The 21,114-nt window shown below is 45.0% G+C and overlaps 1 protein-coding gene across 2 annotated transcripts in view; it reads right to left on the reverse strand.

Moving 5' to 3' along the window:
• RFX4 (regulatory factor X4) overlaps positions 1 to 21,114 on the reverse strand; it is a 174,583-nt gene that overhangs the window by 2,402 nt on the left and 151,067 nt on the right. For both annotated transcript variants that reach the window (XM_043882365.1, XM_043882364.1), the window contains exons 16-17: positions 9,225 to 9,387; positions 7,408 to 7,546 (exon numbers count right to left, since the gene is read on the reverse strand). In XM_043882365.1, coding sequence (XP_043738300.1) covers positions 7,408 to 7,546; positions 9,225 to 9,387 — 302 coding nt within the window. The remainder of the gene's footprint in view (positions 1 to 7,407; positions 7,547 to 9,224; positions 9,388 to 21,114) is intronic.

The raw sequence follows: 21,114 nt of genomic DNA on the forward strand, positions 1-21,114 counted from the left end.
GTGCTGCTTCGTTTACATTCTCTTCAGTTTCCAAGACAGCTATGCAAACGAGCTGCTTTTAGTAGATCAGAGGGGAGGAAGGGGAGGAGTTCTGGGCTCCCTTTGCTAGAGCTCTCCGTTTGCAGGCTGGTCAACACAAAGATTTCCTTGCTGTGCTAAGGGCCACGCCAACATGAACAGGAGCCAGTCAGCCAGGATGGCAAGGGCAGCGAGTAGGGAGAGAGTCTGCCTGCGAATGTGCAAAGTCTTCTGTTCTCCCATCTGTCTTCCCTGACAGTTGGAGAGTGGAGCCCCGAGGGATTAGGTGGGAGGCTGCCTCTTGTGAGGGAGACAGACAGACTGAAGCCTAGACAAGCCAGGAGAAGGGGTTATGACAGCGATGGCTGCTCCCTGTCGTCGAGGGGGCCAAGTGAACTGTTCTCTGCCTTTTGAGTGGGAGCCTGAGGGGCAGTGGGGGAAGGCTGTTAGGCCCAAAGCAGGCGAAAAGAACCAGCTATTCACCGGTCAAGCCTAAGGAGGGCTCCAAGGTCCGGTAGTGAGGGCTTGGTCCTCCACAGGACAGACAGCTTGCCTTACACAGTCAGAAGAACAGGTAGGAAAAGAGTGAGAAGGGCAGAGGTGGTAGGTATCTGGAGCTCGGGGGAGAGGAGGCACCCAGGGCTGTTGCCAAGGAGACCATGGGGAGCCTCCGGAGGCTTTCATACTCCCCAAAGCAGCTTTGGGGGCGGGCAGTCCCTCTGAACCCCAAAGAGACCATGATAAGACTGGGTCCTGACCAAGATAATGAGCCCCCAGGTATTAAACAGGTAATATTAAAGTATATTATTACAAAATGGTCTTTAATTTTTCCCAAAAGTTTGCTCCCCCCTCCCAATAGCCTCTCTAGTAAACTCCTCGGATACATGTCCCCTCCCTGGCACAGAGACCTCCTCTCTGGCCCTCAGGCATACCAGGCTGGTTCCCATTTCAGAGTATTTTGTTCCACCTGCTCCCTCCGCCTGGAGCACGTCTCTCCCACCCCTCCCCCCAAGCCCCTTCTCTGCTTGCCCTTTCATCATTCTTCAGGTCTCAGCTCAAATGTCACTGCCTCAAAGAGACTTTTCTGGACATCCTGTCTCTCCAAGCTAAGTGCCCCACCCTCACCTTTCAGGGCAGGATCTTAGCATCCTGCTTGTCAGCTATCTCTTCCCACTGGCTTATGTTCCTAAGCTCCTGGTGGGACGGTGTTGTCTTCCCCACTGTGTTCCTAACATCTAGAATGATGCCTGGTACCTAGCAGGTGCCACATAACTATTCAGTGAATGAACCCTAGGTGGTTACCACTAGAAATAACCTCAGGGATCATGTACTCCGACCCCACGTTGCACTGATGAGACAGCTAGGATCCAACCAGGATGAGGTGCGGGGCCCATGGTGAGCTAGTGGATGAGCTGGCGGGGGAGCCCGGGCCTGGGCGAGCACTTTACCCCCATGTCAGTTTGGCCCAAACAAGGCAGGAGCCACCACACAACTGAAGTCCAGAGAATTCAGACAGGAAGACTCTCCCTTGGAACACAGCGCATTAAACTTGAATCTGTCCCTCTGCCGTTAAGTACCTTCCTCCCCCTGCAGACCACAGGGTCTGGCAACTCCAACCAGGCCTCAGCCTGATGCTCCTGAGAGGTGCCTCGCTTGCCTGGCCTGCACAGGGACTGTATCACCACGTGGACTCGCAGCCTCCTCCCCACAGAACCCAAGAGAGTGTGGCTTTTGTGCCAAATCAAGGCCCCTCAATGCAGCTGTGCCCAGGGGTTGTGTCACAGGCTCAAAAGAGTAATTGCCTGGAAATGAGACGGGCTCAAAATATCTCCAGTGTGACAATAAAATTCTGTTACCACAGGATCCGGCCTGGAAAATTCTGTCCCGTTAGGTCAGCTAATTGCAAATGAGTCAGTGCCTCGTCTTCCCCTTGGTGAAGAGACCATTGAAAGCTGAGAGGCTGGAGTGCCCGCTGCCCGGCCCTGCCGTTAAAGCTACCAGTGAAGTTGCTCTTCAGTCCGGCGGGACTGAAGCACCCGCCTCACCTCTCACACTTCACATCCGGGTTCACGGGGCTCCTCCAGATGTTGGGCACAAACCCTGGGGTCCCCCAGAGCTCTGTCCAGGATAAAAGTGCTTTTTGTTGAAGGCCCTAATTGGAAGTTACCCTTTTCTAGGTCAGATCAAGGACTGTTGCTACTGATGGGAAAATGGAGGTGAGTCCCCGGTCCCCACCCTGTGGGAGGTGTGTGAGGGGTGCCTGTGGGCATGTGTGGGTGTGTGTGTGCACAAGTGGGCAAAGGTTCCCTCAAGGGACCAGGGTGTGAGTCCGCCTCTGCTGAGACTGACCCCGAACCTCTTTGGAACCATATTAGGAAGTACTATTTTGAGAAGTGACTTTTCACACCAAGCGCTGACTTTCCTGCACGTGGAGAGAGAAGAATGAGCCCTTTATCCCTGACCTTCACCAAACAGGGCTCTACTGGAGAACGGGTGAAAGGTGGCCCCCTGTTTTCCCATGAAAGGCGGCTCTCACTGCCCAAAGTCCTGCCAACAGGCATCCCCCACCCAGGACACAGCTCCCCCAAATCTGTGCCAGATGGTCCACATCTGCTGAGCTTTTTGGGTTGAGATTAACTGAGTTAGTACATGTGAAATACTTAGGGCTTCCACACAGTGTGTCCGAGCATACTAAGTCACTTCAGTCGTGTCCGACTCTTTGCAACTCCATGGACTGTAGCCCGCTAGACTCCTCTGTCCGTGGGATTCTCCAGGCAAGAAGCTGGAGTGGGTTGCCATGCCCTCCTCCAGGGGATCTTCCCAACCCAGGGATCTAGCCCATATCTCAAGTCTCCTGCATTGGCAGGTGGGTTCTTCACCACTAGTGCCACCTGAGAAGCCCCAGAGCTTCCACACAGTAAGTTTTCAAAACATAATTGCAATTATGAATATTCTTCTTCCTCGAGTCATAGGATCGTGGTCCACTAATGATAGGAAGAGCCTTAAGTGATTGACCATCTGATCCCACCTCTCATTTTACACATGAGGGAACTGAGGTCAAGAGAGGGATAAATGATCTTCTTGAGGGCACACACAACTTACTGCCAGAGTAAGGATCCATTCATCCCTTCATTCACTGACCATTGTATACTGAGGTCTTTGTAACTGTGGTGTTACAAAGAATAATTATAATAATATGCACAGATAGTGTTAACTCTGAGCCAGCCCCTGTCCTAACTTTTATTAAATCAGTCAACCCTCACAACAACCCTATGAAATAAGTACTAGAATTATCCCCATTTTTCAGATGAGGAGATTGAGGCACTGAGTTAATTAGAGGCCAAGCTGAGATGTGAACTCAAGAAGCCTGGCTCTACAGCCAGAGAAAATCTATTTTTCTATTTTTACTCACCTTTGGCCCAGGATGCTACCCCAAAGTGGAGCAATCACTGTGCCTCTGAGGTCAAGGACCCGCCGGACGTGGCCCACGGGAGACGCTGTGAGAGCTGTGTGCCCAGCTGGTGAGGCTGGGTCTCGGCCACACAGCTGAGAAACGAGCAACAGTTTCTGGTTCACTCTAAGTGTCTTTCTAGCCAGTTTGCTTATGGTTGGTCTAATGGCTTTTGAGCTCAAGAGCCCAGTTCACATTCGTGGCTGCTGCTGACAGGCTTGTTTTCCATGTTTGTTTTCTTTCTGGTTGGGCATGAGGATGGGGAGCCTGGGAAGGGGCAGCTGATACTGTTCCATGTTCACTTACTTTGATCTGGGACAAGTGCAGCATAGCAGCAAGAAGGGTATTTTTCTGGAATAATTCAAACCTTTCCCTGCGCAGCCTCATCCATCTGGACTTGCTAATTGAGAAATGATGAGCATTCAAGCAGGAGTGGAGGTTTACCTTTGTAGTACCCATGAAGAAAGCATGTCTTGTACAAATGAATAGTAGAAACAAGGGCACATGGTACCATAGTTCAAAAAACAAATGACTTCACATTATTTTGAGTACATAAATGCTGGGATGTCTGCAATTACTGGACTTCACAAAAATGTTGTATTAGTTCTTTAAGACTAACCTGGTAGGCATTTATTTGCAGAAAGTAGTGTCTTGTGTTAATGACCAATTGCATTCTTTAACCATATTTTATCATTATGATTTTTCTTCAGACTAATTTTTTCCCCGCTGAGTCTGCCATGATGAAGTGTGATATTTGGTATTCAGGATTGGAATGGCTTGACCTCTGCTCTGGGAAGCTAAAACTAATTAGCCCAACAGTAGATTTTCCCCTGTGTGCTCAACCTTAAATCACAGTACCAGGAAAGGAAAGAAATACAGTATCTTCGTGTGTGTTTTTTCTCTTTGGGAACCTGAAACTTATTGAGAATAGCTGCAGTAACCTCTTGGATTTACCTCCTGCCCTCCAAAACACACACCCTGTAGTGTTCAGTGCCACGGGCTTGGGGTTGAGATTTGGAGAATTTGCCTTTGAATCTGCTTGGTCACTTACTGGATGCATGACCTGGGGCAAATTACCTTCTCAGGTTTTCCTCATCTTTAAAAAGTGGGAAAAATGCCTTCTTTGGGAGGTTGCTCTGAGATTTGAGTGAGCCTATGTATTTCCAGGTGCCTCAACAGTGCATCAAAGTGAATGAAAAATAAAAGCAAGGATTTAGATAGTACTAGATAGTACCTTCCCCGGGAGAAACCCCGGCCTCGTCCATCAACCTGGGCAGAGATGTGGTGTAACTAAACGTCTCTCCACCCCACTTTACAAATGGAGACGGAGGCATTAACCTTAAAATGTAGGATGTGAGTATGTGGTGGGGGTCAGAGGTTGTGAAAGGACCTAAGAGTCACAGAACATGGTGGTGAAGGGGCTGCAGGACCCTGTGGCCTCCCACACCCAGCCTGGGTTCAGCAGCTCCTTCATGGCGTTTGTTTAGTCCTCAGCTCTCCAATTAGGATGAGTGATTAGATGATGGTGCTCCAGCTGGGGACCATTGTGGTTTCCAGAGTGGATGCTGCGGCCTGTCTTGGACCACTGGCGGCTGCATGGGCATTTAGGAGCCCGTGGCTTCTTTTTATGACAAAAGGCTTTAAAAATTCAATACCCAGAAAAACCAGCTCCAGAAGTTTCATGAGGAGAGATGAGGGGGTGAAGAAAGGGGGAAGATAATGCCAGCAGTTGTGGCTTGGGATCTCAGCTTGGTCTCACCAGGGTCTCCTACTGGAGTGGAAGCTTTCTCAAAGCAGGCTTGCCTCCATCTCCTTCTCCCTATATTCTCACAGGCTAGGGCAGTGCTTGCCACATAGTAGGGACTCAGTGGTCATGGGGGAATGAATGAATGGATGGATGGATGGGTTGCTTATACTGTGAAAGTGTGACCCAGTCTATGGCGGCAGCTTTTTGTCATTTAGGGGATCACCATGGGGAGCACAGACCCTGGTCCCAAGAGAAGCAGGACCTAGGGAGCGGGTGTCTCTGTGTGACGCAGATGGAGACCTATAATAATGCCCCAGGTGATGGTTTAGAGGAATCAACTTCTTGGCTTGTCTGGGGATTATCCCAGGGCTCCCCTGGGATTGCGGATAGAAATCAAACCAGACACCTATTTGCCCCAAGTGCCCGTGTATTGTGGATACACTCTGCTTGGTGCCGTCCCTCAGAGGCAAGTCTGTGCTGACAGCTGATGTCACTGCAGCCTCCACTTCAGCTCACGTCCTGCCACCTCTGTTCTAAGACTCCTACACGTGCTTCCTTGGCAGCCTCTCTGCTCTGCCGGTCCCCTCTCTACTTCCTGGTCTCAGCAGTGCTGCAGAAGCTCTTTCCTAGGCTGAACTCTCATCATGTCTCCCAGACCTAACTCGGCTCCCACCCTGCTTGCCTCACACCACAGTTGTCTCTGCTGACCCACCTCCTGTTCACTCCTCTGTTAAATTAAGCAGCACGTGCTCTCTCTGAATGGTGACAGAGGCGAGGGCTTAGGAGCCTGTATGGCTGGGGTCACGCTGCCCAGGGTTAAGTCCTCGACCAAGTTACCCTCACTTCCTTGCTGCAAGGGTTACCATGGGGATGTGGAAGGTGCTTGGCACAGGACAGCATTCAGTAACAGTTAGCTTTTCTTTTTGATGAGTGCAGTGACCCGAGGATCCTAGACTTAATTTCTGCCTTCAAGAAGTTTTGGGATCTCTTGCGGGTATCAGGAAAGTCACTGATGAGAAGTGTACCAATAGAGGAAGGCCCAACACACCATTTGAGTACAGAGGAATGTCACCTAACATGGTTCTGGAGGAAGGACAAGGGCAGTGTCAGCAAATGGGATGCTTGTCTTGAGCAACAAGCAGAAGAAGTTGAGGAAGAGACCCGAGGGAGCTGCACGTGAGCTGGCATGGAGGGACAAAGGTGGGGTGTGGCTGGTAGGCCAGAAATGCAGGCAGAGCCCAGGTGGTCCTGAGTCTTGAGAGACGTGCTAAGGAATTGAACTTGACCCTCAAAGCGACGATACGCAAAAGAGGAGTGTTGTGGCCAGGTTTTTGTTTTGTTTTGTTTTACCCAAAAGATTCTCACAGCTGCAGTACTGAGGATGGACCAAGGATGGGACAAGTTACCGACACAGAGACAGACAGACGGGAAGGCTTTGGTCATCATCTAAGTTGGATAAAGACCTGATCTGAGGCAAGGATGGTGAGGGTCCAGAGACACCAAGGATGCAGAACTGGATGGAATTGGTGACCACTTGTGTTTGGGGCCAGTAGATAGCAAAGCGTCTGAGGCATGTAGAGTGCCTAACACTGGTGTAACAGTGGCAGCCACTGTCCCCATTCACCAAGGCCACAGAGGATCAGTGTGGCTTGTGAGACAGTGAAGAGCCAAAGGCCTGAGAATGATGTGTTAGGGGTCCATTTCAGGAAGACTCTTCTACTAAGAGTCTGTGGTTGGGCTGCTGGACTGAACAGGAACAGACGTGAAACTGAGAGACCAGTTAGGATGATGCGAGATGACTGTCCTGACAGCCCTTGATGAAGGTCTGACTGCACCAGGAAGGGGCAATGGGAGAGGAGACAAAAGATCCAGCCTGAAGGTGGCCGCCCGAAGAAAGGGTAACAGACCTCGTTGCTGACTGGCTCCCAGGAGAGAGGTCACAGGGAGGACAGAACTAGAGGCACACGGTCGGTACCCACGTCCGTGAAAGCAAGTCGGGGTTACGCTGACTGAGCACCCACTGCAGGCAGCCACGGGAGGGACGAAGTGGCACTGAGGAAAAGACCAGCCTTCCCTTGGAGGCACGGAGGTTGCACGCACAGTATGCAGAAGGTGCTTGTTAACTGTGTTGACTAGACCTGGCGCCAAGCTCACCAAGGCCTGGGCAAGGAAGGCAGGACCCCCGACTCACCTGCGCGGAGCTCCTGTGGTACGGGGGGTAGTGCAGCGGTCCTGAGATGGCCGTGTCGTGTGGGAGCGCTGGGTACTGGCTCTGCATCGGGGCAGGATGCTGGTTGCCATAGCTCCCATAGTTATAGCTGCCCGTGTATCTAAAACGCAGGAGGCGCGTGGAATATTGTGAGTAATGGCAGGGAGAACAGAGCAGTTTGACACCTTTAAAAAAACAACCTCATCTACTCCTTTTCCTCCTTCTTCTTTCTCTTTCTTTTTGTTTCTCATTTTTGTTTTTCTTTTTGTTTCCTACCGTCTCCACTCTGGTTTTGTTGTGATAGTGTCAAATCCCCAGGTGGCTCTTCCTTGTTGCCTCAGCATACCTCCCTCACCGCCCAGTGAGTGTGCAGGGAATGAAAACCAGCCCTGAGCAAAACATCATTAGTGATGGAGACCTCGTCTCCTGTTGTGGCAAAAAGCCCCACATTATAGCCTGAAGTCAAACAGGGAAAAAAGAAATTACTTCGGGACTTATGTTTTTGTTTTGCTCAGGCCTCTGCTTCTCCATCTTGGGGAAGGATGCAGTGTGTTTCTCTGTGCTCTCTCCTGGGGAAAACACCATGGCCAGCCAGGCGTCAGCCTCCAGTTCTAAGCCTGGCTCCACCAGCTCCTAGCTGTGGGGCCCTGGGCTACTTGCATCCTTGTTTCTCACATCTGTAAAAAATGCTGCACCTGGCTTCTCTGAGAGTCATATATGTGCAGACACTTTATAAACATAGGATACTGTTTTGGAAACATAGTATACTGTTACCACTATTCTTGATAACATCTTTACATCAAAGATGCTGGTGTATGACCACGTGAGTGCCTATATTCTGTCATTTCTGCAGAATTGAAAGCTCTCTGAAACAATGCTAAGCCGACTTTGCATGTGTGGGGGAAATACTCTCAGGGGTCCCCTGAGAAAATAATGGCTGTCCCACTGACTGCAGGGACTCCTGAGCCTTTGGAATTAACTCCAAGTATGCCCACAGTCAGGTCTCAGTTACTGCGTGGAAGGGACCTGAGTGGTCCTCCTCCCTCCCCTCCTGTGTCCCCCACAGCTGGTCTGTTGGAACCTGGTTTGTGAGGCTCACGGTGCCCTCAGAGCCGGGTCTCACCTTCTTGAGAAGGAGGGCCCTTTATAACATCATCAGTGTTTCTCAGATCAGTGCACAGTAGACTCTGGAGGAGGAAGGTCTTTTCATAAAGACAATGCAAAATGGCAAAAAGCTGCTACAATTCAGGTTACCCTTTTAAGGGGATTTGTAACTTATTCATCCCAGTAACACCACTACAGATTTGGGGGAAAACATGGGCAAAACAAATGATTTATTTATTCAGGGTCCAAATCACCTTTGGGACCCACTTGGAGTTGAACCCCGTGAGTAAGCCCTGCCCTCCGGGGACCCCCAGCCTTGGATGGGGAAGACCCCACTGATGGAGACTTGGACCCACCATGAAGCTGTATGTTATATGCCTTTTAAGTAGCCACCCAGGGGAGCTGGTGAAAAGGACTTTTCCATTTTCCTTCCTAAAGGAGGCAGACAGAATCTCAATCAGCCCCACCCTTAGCAGCCATGTGGCCTGAAGAAGTGAACTTAGTTTCTTCATCTGTCAAGTGGGTTACCTGCCCACCTCATCTGGTTGTTGAGGGGACTGCATGAGATAGTCGTACGAGGTGTGGGCAGACCACAACAAAGGGCAAGTCCTTCTTGTCCTCTGCGGAAACCACTGCTGAGTAAACCCTGCCCTTTCAGAGCAAAAGTAAGACGACATCCCAGGAAAGCCGCCTACCCGTGCTCCTCTCTGTGGGGATAAACTGGTATCCTGTGTGTGACCGAAGAGGAAGGCACGTGCGTGCTCCGCATACAGGGCAGCTGTTGAGAGTTTTCAGCTGGGGACCCTGCCGCTGTTGTCACTGTGTACGTTAGAGACCACGTGTACGACTGCATCGCTCCTGCAGAGATAAGCGAAGATGCATCATCACCAGCAGTTCTCACTCCCCCAGTTCTTCCCTAGCATGCTAGTGGTTTCCCACTGCTCTCTAGCTGAAAGCCAGAATCTTTACACATCCTGTGTCATGGTTCTTGCTGACCTCACCAGAAGCATCCCTCATTCACTGCTTTTGTACCTCTGATCCAGCCACCATAGCTTTCTTTCATTTTTCCAGAGTACCACAATTCCCAGCACCACAAGGCCTTTGCACAGCCATTTCCACTGCCTGAAACCCTCAGTCTTCCCTAAGTACCCACTCATTCTTCATATTTTAATATGAAGAAGCTGTCTCCTAAACCCAGATCCCATTAAGTCAGGTCCCATACAGCATGATTATGCCTACCACTATTTGTAACCTTACAGCCATTCATGAGTGTGATTGAATTAGTGTCTGATCCCCTCCCCACCAGGCTGTCAGCTACATGAGGGTAGGAGCCTTGCCTATATTGCCCACCACTGGGTCCTCAGTGCTTAGTACAGAGACTGGTGGCCAAAGGGTTTTCAATGAAAATTTTAAAAGAAGAAAAAGGAGAATCCTTGCATCCCTGGGATAAAGCCCACTTGGTCATGATATATGACCTTTTTAATATGTTGTTGGATTCTGTTTGCTAGAATTTTGTTGAAAATTTTTGCATCTATGTTCATCAGTGATATTGGCCTGTAGTTTTCTTTTTGTGTGTCATCTTTGTCTGATTTTGGTATTAGGGTGATGGTGGCCTCATGGAATGAGTTTGGCAGTTTACCTTCCTCTGCAATTTTCTGGAAGACTTTGAGTACAATAGGTGTTAGCTCTTCTCTAAATTTTGGTAGAAAAATTGTGAAACCTGTGAAGCCATCTGGTCCTGGGCTTTTGTTTGTTGGAAGATTTTTTATTACAGTTTAGATTTCCATACTTGTGATGGGTCTGTTAAGATTTTCTATTTCTTCCACATTAACAAATTGAAAGATAAAAACCATATGATTATCTCAATAGATGCAGAGAAAGACTTTGACAAAATTTAACATCCACTTATGATAAAAATCTTCCAGAAAGCAGGCATAGAAGGAATGTACCTCAACATAATAAAAGCCATATATGATAAACCCACAGCAAACATTACCCTCAATGGTGAAAAATTAAAAGCATTTCCCCTAAAATCAGGAACAAGACAAGGGTGCCCACTCTCACCACTCCTATTCAACATAGTTTTGGAAGTTTTAGCTATAGCTATCAGAGAATAAAAAGAAATAAAAGGAATCCAGATTGGAAAAGAAGAAGTAAAACTCTCCCTGTTTGCAGATGACATGGTCCTCTACATAGAAAACCCTAAAGACACCACCAGAAAATTACCAAAGCTAGTCAATGAATATAGTAAAGTTGCAGGATATAAAATTAATACACCAAAATCCCTTGCATTCCTATACACTAACAATGAGAAGAAAGAAACAGAAATTAAGGAAACAATACCATTCACCATTGCAACAAAAAGAATAAAATACTTAGGAATAAATCTACATAAAGAAACAAAAGACCTATATATCAAAAACTATAAAACAATGATGAAAGAAATCAAAGATGACACAAATAGATGGAGAAATATACCATATTCATGGATTGGAAGAATCAATATAGTGAAAATGAGTATACTACCCAAAGCAATCTACAGATTGAATGCAATCCCTATCAAGCTACTGATGGTATTTTTCACAGAACCAGAACAAATAATTTCACAATTTGTATGGAAATACAAAAGACCTTGAATAGCCAAAGGAATCTTGAGAAAGAAGAATGGAACTGGAGGAATCAACCTGCCTGACTTCAGACTATATTACAAAGCTACAGTCATCAAGACAGTATGGTACTGGCACAAAGACAGAAATATAGATCAATGGAACAAAACAGAAAGCCCAGAGATAAATCCACGAACCTATGGACACCTTACCTTTGACAAAGGAGGCAAGAATATACAATGGAGAAAAGACAATCTCTTTAACAAGTGGTGCTGGGAAAACTGGTCAACCATCTGTAAAAGAATGAAACTAGAACACTTTCTAACACCATATACAAAAATAAACTCAAAATGGATTAAAGATCTAAATGTAAGACAGAAACTATAAAACTCCTAGAGGAAAACATAGGCAAAACACTCTCTGACATAAATCACAGCAGGATCCTGTATGACGCACCTCCCAGAGTAATGGAAATAAAAGCAAAAATAAACAAATGGGACCTAATTAAGCTTAAAAGCTTTTGTACAATAAAGGAGATTATAAGGTGAAAAGACAGCCTTCAGAATGGGAGAAAATAATAGCAAACAAAACAACTGACAAAGAATTGATCTAAAAAATATACAAGCAGCTCATGCAGCTAAATACCAGAAAAATTTAAAAAATGGGCCAAAGAACTAAACAGACATCTCTCCAAAGAAGAAATTACAGATGGCTAACAAACACGTGAAAAGATGCTCAGCATCACTCATTATCAGAGAAATGCAAATCAAAACCACAATGAGGTACCATCTCATGCCAATCAGAATGGCTGCTATCAATAAGTCTACAAACAATAAATGCTGGATAGGGTGCAGAGAAAAGGGAACCCTCTTACACTGTTGGTGGGAATGCAAACTAGTACAGCCACTATGGAGAACAGTGTGGAGATTCCTTAAAAAACTGGAAATAGAACTGCCATATGACCCAGCAATCCAGCTGCTGGGCATACAAACTGAGGAAACCAGAATTGAAAGAGACACATGTACTCCAGTGTTTATCACAGCACTGTTTACAATAGCTAGGATGTGGGAGCAACCTAGATGTCCACCGGCAGACGAATGGATAAGAAAGTTGTGGTACATACACACAATGGACTGTTACTCAGCTATTAAAAAGAATGCATTTGAATCAGTTCTAATGAGGTGGATGAAACTGGAGCCTATTATACAGAGTAAAGTAAGTCAGAAAGAAAAACACCAATACAGTATATTAATGCATATATATGGAATTTAGAAAGATGGTAACGATGACCCTCTATGCGAGATAGCAAAAGAGACGCAGATATAAAGAACAGACTTTTGGACTCTGTGAGAGAAGGTGAGGGTGGGATGATTTGAGAGAATAGCACTGAAACATGTATATTACCATATGTGAAATAGATCACCAGTCCAAATTTGATACACGAAACAGGGCACTCAAAGCCAGTATACTGGGACAGCCCTGAGGGATGAGATAGGGAGGGAGGTGGGAGGGGGGTTCAGGATGGGGGACACATGTACACCCATGGCTGATTCATGTCACTGTATGGCAAAAACCACTACAATACTGTAAAGTAATTAGCCTTCAATTAAAATAAACAAATTTTTTAAAAAGAAAAAGGGAAAACAAGAAGAAAAAAAGATTGAAGAGCAGAGAGAGGACAAAAAAAGCTTGGGCGATGTAGCTCCAATGGGCTCTCTGAATAACTTCTCAACACTAAACTCAACAGGTGTTAAGGATCCAACAAATTGCTTTAAACAAACGTAAGGAGATTATTGGGCTCCACCTACCCAAGTCTTTTTGAAGATTATTAGACAGTGACCTTAATGTTGACCTAGTCCATACATACTATTAACTCCATTAATTTGCTTTTTAATTGGATACCTTGAAAGTGCTAGGGATTGGGGAAAGAACCTGACAAAATTTAAAACCTTCAAGAGGCTTAGGAACTTTATGAGATGGTGAGAATAAAAAAGGGTAATTTAAGAAATCACTAATAGTGATAATAAATTCATCAACTTAATTTCTGATAAGTGTTAGAATGTTGATACAATAGAAATGATTAAACCGATTTTGAAAGGTACTGGGAATAGGATTAGACACCTCCTTTTAGGCACATGGAAGACTAAAGAACTTGTTAAACAGAGGTCATTTTTAAGGTGAAGTAAATCACTGCAGATGGTGATTGCAGCCATGAAATTAAAAGATGCTTACTCCTTGGAAGAAAAGTTATGACCAACCTAGATAGCATATTAAAAAGCAGAGACATTACTTTGCCAACAAAGGTCTGTCTAGTCAAGGCTATGATTTTTCCAGTGGTCATGTATGGATGTGAGAGTTGGACTATAAAGAAGGCTGAGTGCAGAAGAATTGATGCTTTAGAACTGTGGTGTTGGAGAAGACTCTTGAGAGTCCCTTGGACTGCAAAGAGATCCAACCAGTCCATCCTAAGGGAAATCGGTCCTGGGTGTTCAGTGGAAGGACTGATGTTAAAGCTGAAACTCCAGTATTTTGGCCACCTGATGCGAAGAGCTGACTCACTTGAAAAGAGCCTGATGTTGGGAAAGATTGAAGGCAGGAGGAGAAGGGGACGACAGAGGATGAGATGGTTAGATGGCATCACCGACTCAATGGACATGAGTTTGGGTAAACTCCGGGAGCTGGTGATGGACAGGGAGGCCTGGTGTGCTGTGGTTCATGGGGTCGCAAAGAGTCAGACACGACTGAGCGACTGAACTGAACTGAACTGAAAAGAGAAATGTTTGGTCCTCCAATCTTGTACTTTCTGCAGCAGACCATTTTTATCTTGAAATTCTTCTGGGAAGATAAAGGAAAGGTTTTCATTTAAAAGTGGAATTCTACCATAATGTCTCTTTGCTCCAGGTCCTAGTTCTGCCACGCACTGGTTGTCAGATCTTGAGCTAGCCTCTTAAATTTTATATCCCTTTATTTCATCATCTGTAAATTAGGAATAGATACACCTATCTTATATGACTGTAATGAGGATTAACTGAGATAATATATGTCAAAGAGCCTGGCACGTGGTAGGCTTTTAATGTTATTCAAGCACTCTTATGAACTCAGGTATTCTTCTATCAGACTTTTTTTTTTTTTTTTTTTTTGGCCTCTTCATGCCATCTGTGGGATCTTAATTCCCTGATCTGGTTCCCTGCATTGGGAGCATGGTGTCTTCACTACTGGACCACTGGGGAAGTCAGACTTTATTAAAGTAAACATTTCTTTATTTCCCATTTCAGATTCCAAAGAAGACAAGTTTCTTGGGTCAGATTCTGTCATTAGGGATGAAATGTTTGAATAGCAACAGTGACTTAACTAACAGTGAGTAAACTTCTAAACTCATGTCTTTCTGCAAAATCACAAAATCCTTATCCACCAGTACAGCTAAAAGTACCCCTTCCTCGTTTAGACATCCATACCATATTTCCCCCCACAAAGATAATGACTTTAGCAGGCTGTATGCTAGCTGTCATTTATAATAATTGCAAGAAGACTGGAAGGAAAAAAATGAAAACAAAATGCCCGTGTCTCAGATGATTGGATTATGGGTGACTGCTCTCCTCTATATTTTGAACTTCATATAAAATTATATAACTTATAATTTTAAGTACGCTTTTTATTAAAAACAGGTTATTGCTGAGAACGATTTTAATATTCTATCTTCTTTTGGTTTATCTGTATTTTTCTATAAAGAATGTATATTGCCTCTGTGAAAAGAAAAGCATTATTAAAATATATGAAGCAAATTTCACAATTAGAAATGGAATTGGAGGGGGTGAGAAGTTTGGGCAAACAATGAACCAGCCACAGCAAGCAAGTAATTAACCCTTAAAGCCCCGGGGCCCTCAGGAGAGCACAGTGAGGTCGGTGGCTATTTAAGAGGGGCAACCAAGGACGCCGAAGGATTTTCTGCCCCCACCCACCCTCAAGCAGTAGGAAGACGCAGTGAGAATAGCCATCACCTGAGAGAATGCAGAAGTTACTTTTGTGTGAGTTTCTGGAGCATGGCAACTGCTCCTTATTCATCTCTGTATCCCCAACAGAGGGTCTGCCAAATAGTAGGTGTTCAGTAAATTTTTGTTCCATTGAATTTGTTGTTGAAGGAGTAAATGCTGCTAGAAATAGACGTTATCAAACAAAAAGCTAGTGGAACTCTTGGAAAAATGGGCTCCTGTGGTCTGGGAAACAAAACCCCTAAATGGCCATGTGCCAGCAAGCTAACAGATCCACTCAGGCAGGCTTAAGCAGATTAACACCTACTGGCTTGGGTGAGAAACCCTCTCTGCCTAGGGAGCAGAAAAGAACACCCCTTGCATTCCCTTTCCTACCGGTGGGACCTCCAGTGAGAATTGCTACTGCTTCTTAAGGAAACTAATAAAAGAAAATCTGCGCAGTTAACAGTTTGTGTCTCATTTCTAAGACAGCTCTAATGCTTTTTATTTGTTGGTAAAACAATAACGAACCTTCCCTGTTTGTCTAATTTCCGTATCTTTCTCTTCTTCTCCCCTCCCTGGTCCACCACCTCTAATTAAAAGTCTGAGAATAGTGATGAACATCCTTGATCTTTGAGAATCCTCTAAAGATCCTATAGGATTTGAGAATGCTGTAATGATAGTTGTTGTCCATGTGATAATATTGTGACTACTGGAGAGGAATACTTTCCTTCATTCCCATCCTCAATATAACATTCTTCTTCCCTGAGTTTTTTATATGGTTTTTTTTTTTTTTTCTTGAAAGGCGTTGCTTTAAAAAGGGGGTGCCTCGGGACAGGGAGAAAGCTTAGAAGAAAATAGGAAATCAATAATGAATTTGTTAATGAATGAATGAATGAATGATCATCCAACATAGACAAGGCCTCACATTAGTTTCTTTTTATATATTGACTCACTGAATCATCACAACAACCTTTTGAAGAAAGCAGTATTACCGCCTTTTTCAGGTGAGAAAGTTGAGGCCCAAAACTTGGTCAGGTGAGTGGCAGAGGGGGATCTGAACCCAACAGTAACAATTGCTTCTCACACTTGCATGTGCATTTGGATCACTGGAGATCTTGTTAAAATGCAAATCTGATTTGGTTGGGAGACTGGGAGTTGAGCCATCGATTCTGCATGTATAACAAGCTTCTAAATGATGACAAGCATCTAAGTGATCCCTTGGACTGCAAGGAGATCAAACCTGTCAGTCCTAAAGGAAATCAGTCCTGAATATTCATTGGAAGGACTGATGCTAAAGCTGAAACTCCAATATTTTTTACTCACTGGAAAAGACCCTGATGCTGGGGAAAGATTGAAGGCAGGAGGAGAAGGGGGGATGACAGAGGATGAGACGGTTGAATGGCATTGCTAACTCAATGAACATGAGTTTGAGCAAGCTCCGGGAGTTGGTGATGGACAGGGAAGCCTGATGTGCTGCAGTCCATGGGGTCACAAAGAGTCGGACACGACTGAGCAACTGAACTGAAATGATGACAATGCTCTTGGTCCATGGAGCACACTTTGAGCAGCAAGCCTCTAGGAAACACTGCCTCCTATCATGCATTTTACATGTTCGGGGCCATTACAGATCACAAGTTGTGACTCCAGTACAGACTTGTGAACATTTAAACTGCTTCCTAGTCTATCTGGTCAAACCCTCCCTTCAGGTCTTAGACTAAATCATATGAACCTTTTCCCCACAAGGATTCTATGAACCATCACAGATGTTGCTCAGGTTTTGGGCCAACCTAAGCCTTTCTTGAGGCTTCCCTGGTGGCTCAGATGGTAAAGCATCTGCCTACAATGTGGGAGACCTGGGTTCAATCCCTGGGTCAGGAAGATCTCCTGGAGAAGGAAATGGCGACCCACTCCAGTACTCTTGCCTGGAAAATCCCATGGACGGAGGAGCCTGGCAGGCTACAGTCCATGGGGTCGCAAAGAGTCGGACACGACTAAGCAACTTCACTTTCACTTTTCACTTTTCAAGCCTTTCTTAGTACCCTCCTGAGAAATAAGCTCCTAGAAGTACATCTAGATTCTAGAGCTGCCTGCCCTATACAATAGCCAGTATGAATTTAAATTCACTAAAATTAAATACAATTAAAAATTCAGTTCCTTCATTGCGCTGACTGCATTCAGTTACTCAGTGGCCCCAAGTAACTGGTGTCTACTGTTTTGGACAGCTCAGGTTAAAAAAAAAAAAAGAGTTCCCATCATCACAGAAAGTTCTATTTGGATAGGATTGCTTGAGAGTATTTGACACTAAACAAACATTTCCCATAACATTCAAAACTGAGAAGAGAAAGATTTTACATCTAGCTCTACCCCCACTGGCTATCATCCATCTATCCTAAAGGTAGTTGTGCTTAAGGAGAATATTTTCTAAGTTGAAAAGCTCATCTGTTTGAATTACACATTACCAATAGTTCCATGGCCTAAATGAGACTGACAAAACCGATCAGGGGCAGCAAATGAATCAGTTCCCAGAGAGATAAGTTGGTTCATGACCTGGCCCCTGTGCATCTCTGCAGCTTCCTCTCCTGCACCCTCCCCCTCATTTATACCCATCAGTCAGTCCTCATTATGCCAGGCGCTTTTCTGCCTCAAACCCATACACGTGCTATTCTCTACTACCTAAAGTGATCTTTTCTTCTCCCCAGTCTTTATGTGGCTAGCCCCTTGTGACACTTCAGGTCTCAGACAAATGTCACATCTTCAGAGAGGCCTCCTCTGACCACCCAACTAAGATGATGCCCCCATAGCACTTACGACTGTTTGAAATTATATAGTTACCTGCTGCTTAACTTCCATATTGACTCTTTTACCCACTAGAATATAAGTATCATGAGGACAGCAACTGCACCTGTTTTTTTTTTTTTTTTTCTTCACTTTTGTACCCTAGGACATGGCACAGATTAGACACGGAATTACTTGTGACTGAATGACCAAATGAATGAACGAACAAATCTAAAGATCCCAACATGAAGCCAAGACCTCGGTGGTGTGAAGTCAGGGGCAGATTAAACAATCTATTTTCAATGCCAGCTTCTATTTCCTAATCCTGTTGCTTTAGAGAAAAGGAAGCAACAGGGATGGAAGAGGAGGAATTCACTGGCAGGGACAGTTCTGAGTTCTGTGAGTGAGTCATGCAGCTCTGTGGCGGGGCTGTGGTGACCACCAGCTCCCACTCACTTTGGCTTCCCTCAGAATAACTGAGCTTTTGTTATCTTTGTTACATCCTCAACGGATGCAGAGAAAATGCAGCTGGGCAGGCCAGATGTTCTACAGTTAGGGCTATTTATGAGGAATTTGCCTCTACTTCTTTAGGCATCCTAGCATCTCAGTGATTTAATTTGCTGGTTTTGTGTTGTAGGGAACCCATGATGGGAAGTTGAAAACATGAGTTTAATAGTTAACTTTTATTGTCATTGCTGAAAGAGGGCATACTTAAAATGACATCATAAACGAGCTCTTAGAATCCTTTGGTGGCCTGACCTGGAGAGAGTGGGATCTTAACATTTTGCTTTTAAAGACAGTCAAGAATTGCAGCCCAGTGTCATGTTAAGTGGGCTGCTCAGTTTGGAACCACCTGCCATGCTCCTCAAGAGGAGACGTGCCAGTTTTCCTTAAAGTAAGCTAAGGTTTCTGAACCTTGCTGGGTCATGAGGGAGCTGGCATGCCACCAACATTAGGGGGAAAAGAAAGGATAAATGGGCTTGATTCTGCCTTGTGGAAATCTGTTAAAATGGAACCCTTTACGCAGTCTCTCAAGGCATTGCCATAGACTCTGACATACCCAGTCAAAACTGGCCGTGCATCAGGTGCAATTCGAGGTGCCTGATATGCCTTTCCTTTTCCCTCTGACTTTTAAAAACAATGAATAAATACCATCTTAAAACATATTTAGGGCTTCTCTGGTGGTCTAGTGGTTGAGCACCCACCTGCCAGTGCAGGGGACACAGGTTCCATCTCTGGCCCAGGAGGTCCGTCACAGGACCATCTCTGGTCCACACGCCACAGAGCACCTAAGCCTGTGTGCCGTAACTACTGAGCCGCAACAAGAGAAGCCACCACAATGAGAAGCCTGTGCACTGCAAGGAGGAGCAGTCCCTGCCTGCTGCAGCTAGAGAAGGCCGGGGCACAGCAGTGAAAACCCAGTACAGCCAGAAATTCATACATAAATAAATCTTTCTAAAAAGCTTATTTAGAAATCTGTATAGGGATGGACAGAGCACTACATACAGATATAGATGGGATGTGGCTTTCCTAGTGAGTCATAGCTCATTCTCACACTACTTTGTATTCCTTGTATCAAAGGATCCCCCAAAGGTTATGTGCAATGAATTAATGTTCTCTTTGTGCTCACCAAGCAGACATAATACTGTTCTCTTTTTCACAACTGAAAAAAAGAGGAAGTGTCCATCAACTGTGAGATGCTGGTTTGTGGAAGACCTGCAAACACCTGATTGGCTCTAACACTCAAGGAGCTGAACTTGATAATATGTACCTCATCTGAGCAATGATATTCAGAGTGCTGGAAGCCCAACAGAGTCACTGAATCACACAAAATTTCATTTAAGATGTTAATAAGCTGTTTCAGCCAAGAGTTGTTTTGTTTAATTTTTTTACTTCTTCTTGCTTCCTGGTTTGGGTCCTTTTAAAAACAAAATGGTTTTGCTTTTTTTAAAATTGTTAACCACTTTTTGGAAAGTAATAGTATATAAATCAAGCAATAATTTAAAGATAGAAATAAAAATTAACTGAGCATGAAAACCATATGCTGAGTTTAAAAAAAACATGACAAATGCATTTTAAAAGATTTCTAATAATTGCTTTCCAATGTACAATATTGTTCAAAAAATACACAAATTCCTAAATTTAAGCCTACTGTAATAGATTTCCTAATATCCAGGTGTATACCATGGACAACTCGTGCTTTATATTATAGTATCTATAAAACCATACATGTTGTTAGGAAATTATGCCTGTGGTTCTTCCAAGACCATGAGCCACAATGCATGCCAAGGTCCAGTCCAATTTAGCAATGGAGTATTTCAAAAGTGGTACTTGAGAAAAATATTACAGATAGTTTTATACAGGATGACATTTTTAATGCCCCCTGGAGATATCTGAGAACAAAGCTGGAATGTGCCAAAATCTTCAAAGGTTACAGTCATCTGAGGAGAACCTGTTTCACATTTGTGTTTCTAAGAAGCTACTTTTACGACGCCTGAACACATTGCACAGAAATCTCTCAACACATTTATGATATTCCTGTGCCTTTGACTATCACACCTGCCATACCTCGAGGCCTCCACATTAGTACAAAGAAAGCCAGCGGCAGACTTGCGAGCTGGCTGAGAAAGATGATGAGATCCTAGAAGTCTTTCCTTCACACTCCTCCTTCCCCTTACTGCCTTGGAGTCTTCTTGTTTGATCTGTTGCTAGGTTGGCCAAAAGATTCCACTCAAATTGTTTCTGCTTCATAATGCACAGCTGTTCCCATCTGCATAATTTCCCTGTTGATTTTAGAAGTATGGATGTTATCACTGGCTGACTGACGTGCTTGTCTGCCAGGCGGTGGTGGCGGGGGGAGGGGTGTGCACCGGCAGGATCATTCAGGTAAGTGGCTTCTAGGTGCTCTCACTGCCCTTCCTGAGTGAGGCAGGAGACCCCTGATTCCAGCCTCCAAAGAACCCCTGAGCAGCAGCAGAGCTTGAACAGTGCTCGAGTTCTCATCCCTTTTTATTTTCAGTGGACAAAGTTGTTCTTTTCTGCACAACTTTTCTTTCTGAACCTTCTAAGCAGGAACTACAACAACCTACTGTGGAGGGAAAAATGGGAGGGAGGTGGGAGGGAGTCAAATTCTTCATCCTCAAAGTAGAAAATGAAATGTGATTTGAGGTGCATCTACGTAAATAAGGGCTTCCCCTGTGGCTCAGCTGTAAAGAATCCGCCTGCAATGGAGG

Source organism: Cervus elaphus, chromosome 22 (genome assembly GCF_910594005.1).
Source record: "Cervus elaphus chromosome 22, mCerEla1.1, whole genome shotgun sequence".
NCBI lineage: Eukaryota > Metazoa > Chordata > Mammalia > Artiodactyla > Cervidae > Cervus > Cervus elaphus.